The 10,320-nt window shown below is 37.9% G+C and overlaps 1 protein-coding gene across 1 annotated transcript; it reads left to right on the top strand.

The window, feature by feature from the left end:
- Positions 1-357: 357 nt before the first annotated feature.
- On the top strand, positions 358-10,113 carry LOC143631111 (nucleoside hydrolase 5). The gene is given in 5 exon segments (XM_077099961.1): positions 358-539; positions 631-748; positions 1,831-2,038; positions 9,850-9,929; positions 10,003-10,113. Coding segments are annotated over 5 exon segments (699 nt in total).
- Positions 10,114-10,320: the final 207 nt, after the last annotated feature.

The following is a 10,320-nucleotide window of genomic DNA, read 5'->3' as shown; positions in this document are numbered from 1 at the left end:
AACTCATAAACATAAAATTCGAAAAATATATTACCTAAAAAACAAATAATTTGGACCAATTAGGTGCTGCACGTGGTCCAATCAGGTTATAGTGGTACCAAGCCATGCAATTCAATCCATATTAACGACAACGAAATAGAAGTCTTTTAGTTTACTTAACAAGAAATTCTATTATTTTTTATTCTAATAAGGAACATGTAAGATTTTCAAGTAACAAGTTTAGATTCTATGTTTTACTATTTGTAACAAACTTAGGTACTAACGGTAACAATTAACCGAAAAGCCCCTCAAATGCCTAACACGTGATAGTATTTTCGTCACTCGCTAATTAAATGGCCCATATAAAAATATATGATCATGGTTCCGACAGTTACAATAAACACAAATTCATGGACAAATGCTGGACATGCAGCAAATCAAATATACGATATTCTTTACATGATGGGGCGAGATGATATTGATGTTGGTGTAGGTGGTGATGGTGGAATACTTGAAGATGGTACAATACAACGAGATGTTGGTGGATATCTTCCTATTATTGACCTTATAAGATGATCATCATATATACTTGTGTATATTTCACTTAGTAGTCGTTTAGACGACGAATGATATGAATTCGACGTGTATTTATGAACAGGGAAGAGGAACCGTCGGACCTTGTAGATATAGACAATCTATTCCAGTCGGAGGTGGAGGAAGATTAGACATCGATACAAATATGGGTTTCCGTAGAAGCTTTCTTCCACAGGTATATCCACGTTTTCGTAGATGTTTGCCGATATTAGTTAGCTCTTAAACATACAGTAGAAACTCTATAATATAATACACTTGGGATCACCAAATTTATTAATTAAAAGAGTTATTAATTAATCGATAAATTAATAATTATTAATTTATATATTAATTAATATTTTATTAAAATATAGTAGAATACTTGGTTTACAAACACATTTCAAGCTTTCACTTAATTATTGTATACAATGCATGTATATCAAATGAACGACCAAATTTGAAAGAAACCTTCAATCTCCCACCTTATTATGCTTCTTGTGTTCAATGTATCACTTTATGGACATTAAAAATATTTTCTATATAGATACAGGATCAAAATAGGTTAACACAAACAAATCATACACACAACATGGCTTCCTATCTTAAATGTGTGAAAAAAACAATGACAGACGAGATTTGACAATTTCTTGAACAATGGAGCCCCCCCTTCGCGAAACGAAGCTATTAAAGCGGCAATCACATTGAACAATTTCTTGTTGAGCTATGAGAAAACAACACCAGAAGTTCTTACCATGCTAAGGAAAATTAGAGACGAGATTCAAGGGGAAATTGATTTCAACAAAAAACAAAAGATAATTGAGTCATTTTTCAAGAAACATTTATAAATCATTCATGTAATATGCTGTATATAAGGAATTATTAAATTATATTTTATATGGGGTCTAAAGAAATTATCAAAAATGTATTATCTTATATTTTAGCGAATTATAAATTTAGCACCCTATCCCCGAGTCGGGACCGGCAAAAAATATTATCTTAGAGAGTTTATTAAATAATCGAGTATTAATTTATCGAGTTTCTACTCTATATTCATTTTTGTTTTTAGTTTCGGTTTTTCTAGCCACTAAGTTTCTTAGACAATCTCACTAAATAAATATGTTTAGTGACCAGACTAGCGGGGGGACTAGGATCCATTGAGAATGATCCTGGTCCCCCTCGGCTTGTACAACTATCATTTATTTTTCTATAGTAGTTGAAATAAATGTATAGAAGTTTTAAAATTATCATTTTGCGTCATTTCTTTAATTTACATTTTAGGGAAACCGGAGATACTCCCCTCTTCGACAATCGACTGCTCAACAAGTATTGATCAAGACGATATCCGAATGGCCCGCTACTGTTTTAATAACATGAGCACACACAAATTTGGCAATTTTTCTTATGACAAACCCGAATCTAAAGTAAAATATTGAACATATTTACATCATGGGTGGTGGTGTGAGGTCCAAGAACCCAACAGGCTGCTTGTTGAGTTTCAGTGGTGATCAGTCAACGATTTAACAATTAAACCCGGTTTTAATTATAAAGGTTTCATAATTTATTAATCATATTAATAAGAGATTACGCAGCGGAATACAAAACGAGTAATCACCATTTAACGGAACCGTACAGGATCCGGCTACATACGATACGAGTACAAATCAAAACAACTAAATTAAATATAAATCTAAACCGACAATATTTAATTTTACCTCGGTTAATGAATAACCGGTTGAGACACCGAGGTACAACGAACGAAGCTAGTTAATGAACCGAAACGGACGGGTCGGCGGCGGTGCACTACGGCAGCGGCGTCGGTGATCAGCAATGCTTCGCGGAGCAGTGGTGGTGGCCGGATGTTGATTAAGTGGCGGTAGTGCGGCACACGGAAACTGACTGGTTATTGATCGAGTACTGTTGCTTGTTATTTTGGTGTGCTCCAAGATTCTTGGAGTGTAATGTTTTTCTTTTTGCAGGTGGGAGGCACCGACAATAGTTTTAGGTTATTGAATTATGATTATAATATCCTAATTATATAACTTCTAAAACTATAAACGGGCCTTGAGACCGGCTCGATCTGTTTCGCGTTTAAAAGCCCGTAATTAGTTTATCTAATAGACTAATATATATTTATTATTTACATTTAGTATAAATAATAAATACCATTAAAAGTTCGTTATTACCGGTTAACCAAGTTAAGCGGATTTATTGTTCGTTGCCCAAGGTGTAACTCTTACGGGTCTTAACCCGGTCGGCCACGTTGACTTAAGCGGACCGATCTATATTTCCAACAATCTCCCACTTGGACGGATTCGGTTAAGTTTCTCAACGTGACAACCAGCGGTGCTCTAGCTACACTTGGCTGCCCCCAACAGGTTATGACATTTTAAATTCATTAACCAAAGGATCTTGGAATACACTATTGCAAGATAATGAAAATATAGTAATCGTTGTCATCCATCCTTTCCATATAAGACACCAATTGAACAATGAGACATGGATCATATCAATCTCATATGGCGTTCAGTCATTATGGTTTTCGTTCTCGAGTCAAAGTGGTCCAATCAAACACACAGTAAGTTTGGGTGAGGCCTCACACTTTACCAGTTTGAATCAACGAAGGCACCAAGATGTCTAACTGTTACATATCATGTAAGAGTACAGAATTCCATCTTGATTACATACAACTCCCACTAAACTTCAGAATATTCCCAACCAATGCCTTTATGACTGGCAGTTATGCGACAGCGTTTGACACTGATCAAAGAATACCTTTTGTAAACGAAAGTTCTAATATGCATCTCAGGTCTAAGGATACTAAATGAGCATACCAATATCAAATGCATCTTATGAATAAGATCCATGAAGATGATTTGATGCGAGTTACATCCAACGTCATTCATAATGAGGTCTGTGAGTTTGGAATTCAACTCCTTGAGTCCAAAGTCAGAATAGTCTTAATTCAGAATCGCTCCCACGAGTCTGACCGACAACGGATAATTTAGAATACAATATTCATGGATTAAACGTATTAAAATGAACACAGTTATAATATTCAACGTTTGCATTTAACCATTAAATCAAAAGTGAACTCAAAAGTATAAATGTTTAAATGTTCATACATCCAAATACTAAATCAAAACAAATTACTAGCTAATCTAAGACCGATAGCATCCCTGATCATGCTTGTCCTGAGTCATCGGCTTAGTGAACGGGTCTGCTAGGTTTTTATCCGTGTCTACTTTGCTTATTATGATATCACCTCGTTCCAGTATCTCCCGTATGAGGTGGAACTTCCTTAGAATGTGCTCGGCTCTGTGATGAGATCTGGGCTCTTTGGCCTGAGCAATAGCACCTGTGTTATCACAGAACACCTCGATTGGTTTGCGAATACTCGGAACCACATCGAGATCGGTGATGAACTTCTTCATCCAAGCAGCCTCTTTAGCAGCATCCGATGCAGCTATATATTCGGATTCGGTGGTAGAATCCGCCACTACACTCTGCTTGGAGCTCTTCCAATAAATGGCTCCTCCATTTAGAGTGAAAACGAAACCTGACTGCGAGTGAGAATCATCTCGGTCAGTGTGGAAGCTAGCATCAGTGTAACACCTCACAGTGAGCTCCTCTTCCACTCCCATAAACACCAAGAACATATCTTTGGTCCTATTCAAGTACCTTAGAATATTCTTTATAGCAGTCCAATGGGCCATGCCAGGACTCTGTTGAAAATGACGGTCATGCTCAAGGCATACGAGACGTCTGGTCTAGTACATAACATAGACATGATAGAACCAACCGCTGAAGCATATGGAATTGCTTGCATATGCTTAGATTCAATGTCCTTTGCCGGAGATTGCGATTTGCTCAACATGGTTCCTTTAGTCATTGGAACAGCTCCTTTCTTGGAGTTTTCCATTGAGTAGCGTGCCATTACTTTGTCTATGTAAGTACTTTGACTTAGCCCTAGAATTCGCTTAGATCTATCTCTATAGATCTTTATTCCCAGAATATATGTGGCTTCTCCAAGATCTTTCATTGCAAAACAAGATTCCAACCAGTGCTTAACTTCCTTAAGCATAGGAATGTTGTTTCCAATTATTAGTATATCATCCACATACAATATGAGGAATGATATAGTGCTCCCACTAGCCTTTCTGTAAACACAAGACTCATCTTCATTTTTGACAAAACCAAACTCTTTGATTTTCTCATCAAAGTGAAGATTCCAGCTTCGAGATGCTTGCTTAAGTCCATAAATGGACTTATTCAATTTGCAAACCCTATTAGGATATTTTGGATCGACAAAACCTTCAGGCTGAACCATATAGACATCTTCAGAAAGATGTCCATTAAGGAAAGCAGTTTTGACGTCCATTTGCCATATCTCATAGTCATAATATGCAGCAATGGCAAGTAATATCCTTATTGACTTAGTCATAGCAACGGGCGAGAAGGTTTCATCATAGTCAACACCTTGAGTTTGAGTAAAACCTTTCGCAACTAGCCGTGCCTTATAAGTTTGTACATTTCCATGCATGTCGGTTTTTCTCTTGAAAATCCATTTGCTCTCTACTGCCCGACTATTGGGGGTAGCTCAACCAAGTTCCAAACTTGGTTATCCTGCATGGATTGAATCTCGGCGTTCATGGCATTTTGCCATTTCTCGGATTCCGGATCCAAGATAGCAGATTTGTAGTTAGTAGGCTTTTCTCCAGACTCGGCTACTAATAAGACTTCGGTACCATCTAGATGCCATAAGTATCTAGAATTTGGTACGGGAGTCCTACTACTTTTGCGAACGCTCGTGTTCACGTCTGATGTATTAGCAACAACAACTTATTGATCAGACGCTCCAACTTCCTCAGCGGTTGTTTGTGGTTCTTGAATTTTTTCAAGATCAATAATGTTATCTCCAGTTCCTAGATTGAGAAATTTCTTCTCAAGGAAGTGGCCTTTCCTCTTGATAGAAATCGTATTTGTATCAGGATGAAAGAAGTAATAACCGCTTTGGTTATAGTATCTGACGAAAACAACTTTTACGCTGCGGGGATCAAGTTTGTCATCAGACTCACTTGAGATGTAAGCATCACATCCCCATACTTTAAGGTAAGACAATTTGGGCTTCTTTCCCTTGTGCCATATCTCATATGGGGTTTTGTCTATCTTCTTAGTTGGAGCTAGATTGAAAATGCGGGCGGCGGTCATAAGGGCGTAACCCCAAAAGGAGTGAGGCAAGTTAGTTCTACACATCATCGATCGAACCATGTTTAGCAAAGTTCGATTTCTCCTCTCGCTCATGCCATTATGTTGGGGTATGCCAGGTGGAGTGAGCTGTGAAACAATTCCATGCTCTTTTAAATGAGATACTCTCCACCTCGGTCTGATCGAAGCATTTTAATGGTTTTACCAAGTTGTTTTTCCACTTCGTTTTGAAACTCTTTGAACCTTTCAAAAGTTTTGTGCTTGTGTTTCATAAGATACACATAAGCGTATCGACTATAATTGTCGATAAAGGAAACGAAGTATCTTTCATGGTTTCTAGTCATGGTTCTGAAAGGTCCACATACATTAGAATGTATGAGTCCTAACAGATCACTTACTCGTTCACTTTTATAAGTGAAGGAGTCTTTGGCGAGTTTTCCAGCTAAGCAAGATTCGCAATCATCAAACGAGTCCGGTCCTGTGGATTCAATAATCCCTTCGAATTGGAGTCTTTTAACTCTTGCCTTGCTTATGTGGCCAAGTCGGCAATGCCATAGAAAAGTATCATTGATGCTAGTCTTAATACGTTTTGAAAGATGATATACGTTATTATCTGGTTGAACATCAATCTCATAAATACCATTTCGAGGTTTAGCCTCAAAATAAAAGATATCATTTAAGTAAGCAGAAATAGCCATGCCATTAAAAACGTACTTAAAACCTTGTTCAAGCAACAATGAAAATGAAATGATGTTTATGGTCAAACCAAGAGCATACAAACAATTATTCAAAGGAAAAACTAGGCCAGATGGACAAGTAAAATGAAAAACTCCAGTTGCCAGAACTGGTACTCTCTTCCCATCTCCAACGATGAGTTCCATGCTGCCTTTATTCAGTTTCTTCAAATTCTCAGACTCCTGCAAGACATTAACAATGTGGAAACCACATCAGGTATCAAATACCCATGTGTTGCTAGAGACAGTGAAAAGTTCAATAACGTATATAGAAATACCTCGAGATGTGCCTTCACCATTGGCCTTCTTCTTTGCTATCTCAGCTAGATGGTCGGGGCAGTTACGCATCCAGTGCCCCATCTTATTGCACTTGTAGCACTGGCGCTCCTCAGGAGGCGGCGGTGGTGCCTTTGCAACTTTCTTGTTAGTGTTGGTGGCAGAGTTGGCAGCAACAGTAACTTTCTTCTTGCCTTTTCCCTTATAACCCTGTTTCTTGGGTTTAGGCTTCTTTACACTAGCAGATCGGATCATCAGAACTTGATTGGTCCTAGAAGGAATATTCATCTCAGCCGTTTTGAGCATGTTGTGCAGCTCCGCACTGTCTTTACCCAGCCGTTCATGTTGAAATTCATTACGAACTGGTCGTAAGAACTGGGGAGAGAGTTGAGGATGAAATCAGCTGCCATCTCATCGGGCAGGGGATAATCAAGTTTCTTAAGCTGATCGGTGTGCCCCTTCATCTTAAGAACATGTGCACTGACAGGAAACCCTTCTGCCATCTTGCAACTAATGAGTTGTTTCATGTAACCGTTCCTGACGGGCTTGCTTCTGGAACATGCCCTTGAGTTGTTCCAGCATCTCATAGGCACCAAAGTCTTCTAAGCCCTTAGCGAGCTCAGAAGTCATGGTGGCTAGAATAATACAGGAGACATCAGCCGAGTCATCCCTATGCTTGTCAAGAGCTTTTCGAGCAGCGGCTGTGTTGTTTTCAGGCTCGGCTGGAACAGGTCCATCGAGAACATACAGGCGCTTTGCCATGGTGATAACAAGTCTCAAGTTACGGTGCCATTCGATGAAGTTGGTACCGTTCAGTTTATCCTTCTCAAGGATAGACTTAAGGGCGTAGGGTGAATTTTCGTTTGATGACATCTATTTAATAAAGCAAAATTAAATTTAATTAGTATTTTCGACGTTGTAATCCTATTATTAATGACCCAATTAGCATTAATAAAATAGGTATTTGAGAATATGGCTTCCAGTTAGTAATGGCAGCTGTAGCACACAACATTAGTAAGTGGTTAGGCAGATTGACAACGATTGCCAATTGTGAATAGAGCACCACTCTCGGTTATGAGCCCTATTAAGACAACAATTGCCTAAGTAGATACGTTTAGCCTCATCTATGCCCACCTTAGTCTTCAGGACAGACAGCTGTAGCACGTAACAGAAGAGTAAAGTAATAGTCGCCCTAGTACAGACACGTGTGAAAGGGTCGGATGTGTCAACGAAACCCTTTCACCTTGAAGGGATAGGCTAGAAAACAAGTGCGGTGCTGTAGCTCCAAACACTCGAAATTTCGCAGTATGCCTCAGGTGTGGCTTATAATAGGATGACATTAACTATTGATTTTAAAATTGGGATTAATTTTAGAATTTACCGAATAGAGTAAAAGTCCAGTTTTACTATATTAATCGGGACAACTTGATGAACCCTTTCATCTCTCAGGACACTCAGTTTTAAATAACCTATTAAAACTAAGTTTGTCGCGATATGACTAACCAATTTTAAGTTAATAGTTAAACTATTAAGTTATAAGGTTTTGGAAAATCAAATTTAGTTTAATTTTGCAAAAACTCAATTGGTTAATGAAAATTTATTTTAATATATTTGGTATTAGGTTGGTGGTATTATAACCTATTATAATCAAGCAAGCAGCCACAATAGCAAACAAGAATATGTAAATCTTAAATGGCCAAAAGGTTATTGGTCTTGCTAGAGCCTATTAGCAAGACCAATCGGGTCAAGGGGTTACAACACAAAAACAACCACTTGGATGGACTCCTGGTGCACCCCGTCATCTTTGCTAACTCCCACTGACTTCAAGAACTCCACGAGCTCGTCCTCGGTTTTCCTTCGGGTCTTCTTCATTACAATATTAAAAATACATATAATGAAAAACCAAACCCTATCTATTACAATTTTGAACCATCAAAGTGGCCAAAAATCATAAAATAAAACCAAAAAATAAAATACAACTTTGAACCATCCATATGGCCATAATCAAACAACCAATCACACAAGGTCGGGCCAGATTTACATATTCAACAAAATTAAAGTTGAGCAATATTTTGGTCAAATAAAATAAATAAAAATTGACCAAACCAAGATTGCTCAAAAACATATCTAGATCAAAAACTTCAACTAGCTTGAAGTTTATGATGTAGATCCGGTGAAAAGACCGGATTCGACTTGTATGTTGTAACCAAGGCTCTGATACTACTGTTGAGTTCCAGTGGTGATCAGTCAACAGTTTAACAATTAAACCCGGTTTTAATTATAAAGGTTTCATAAATTATTAATCATATTAATAAGAGATTACGCAGCGGAATACAAAACGAGTAATCACCATTTAACGGAACCGTACAGGATCCGGTTACATACGATACGAGTACAAATCGAAACAACTAAATTAAATATAAATCTAAACCGATAATATTTAATTTTACCTCGGTTAATGAATAACCGGTTGAGACACCGAGGTACAACGAACGAAGCTAGTTAATGAACCGAAACGGACGGGTCGGCGGCGGTGCACTACGGCAGCGGCGTCGGTGATCAGCAATGCTTCGCGGAGCAGTGGTGGTGGCCGGATGTTGATTAAGTGGCGGTAGTGCGGCACACGGCAACTGACTGGTTATTGATCGAGTACTGTTGCTTGTTATTTTGGTGTGCTCCAAGATTCTTGGAGTGTAATGTTTTTCTTTTTGCAAGTGGGAGGCGCCGACAATAGTTTTGGGTTATTGAATTATGATTATAATATCATAATTATATAACTTGTAAAACTATAAACGGGCCTTGAGCCCGGCTCGATCTGTTTTGCGTTTAAAAGCCCGTAATTAGTTTATCTAATAAACTAATATATATTTATTATTTACATTTAGTATAAATAATAAATACCATTAAAAGTTCGTTTTACCGGTTAACCAAGTTAAGCGGATTTATTGTTCGTTGCCCAAGGTGTAACTCTTACGGGTCTTAACCCGTCGGCCACGTTGACTTAAGTGGACCGGTCTATATTTCCAACACTGTTGTCCTAAAAATGCAAGCTCATCTTGCCAGCCTCAACAATGTGGTGACCGCGGGAACATGTTTACAACCTTTAGGAGTAACCCGTATGCCGAATTCAACTTTTATCTTGATCCTTTTGCTGCTTATCAGGTAACTAGACAATCTAAAATTAGTAAAATTAATATATTTATTTGGATTCTTTAAAACTTACTCTTGTTTTTAGGTTATTCATTCGGGGATTCCAATCACTCTCGAGTCTCGTAGACGCAACGAATACTATTTCTATTACACAAGAGTTCTTTACGGCATTAGAGAAAGATCAACATACATATGAGGCGCAATATGTTTTTAAGTGATTAAAGATGGCTCATGATACTTGGTTTGATGATCAATACTTCACGGTATATTAATATAGATTTTAGTCAACATTTATGTTCATTAGTTGATCATTTGATAGGTTTAACGATCTTTATATTTTAACAGAGTTATTTCATGTGGGATTAGTTTACTGGGTGTTCGCTATCATGTCGTCGTCGACGAG

This window comes from Bidens hawaiensis, unplaced genomic scaffold (genome assembly GCF_021521415.1).
Source record: "Bidens hawaiensis isolate Kalapana, Puna unplaced genomic scaffold, B.hawaiensis_p1.1 tig00005943_1, whole genome shotgun sequence".
Lineage (NCBI taxonomy): Eukaryota > Viridiplantae > Streptophyta > Magnoliopsida > Asterales > Asteraceae > Bidens > Bidens hawaiensis.
This window is presented reverse-complemented; position numbering and strand designations above follow the sequence as displayed.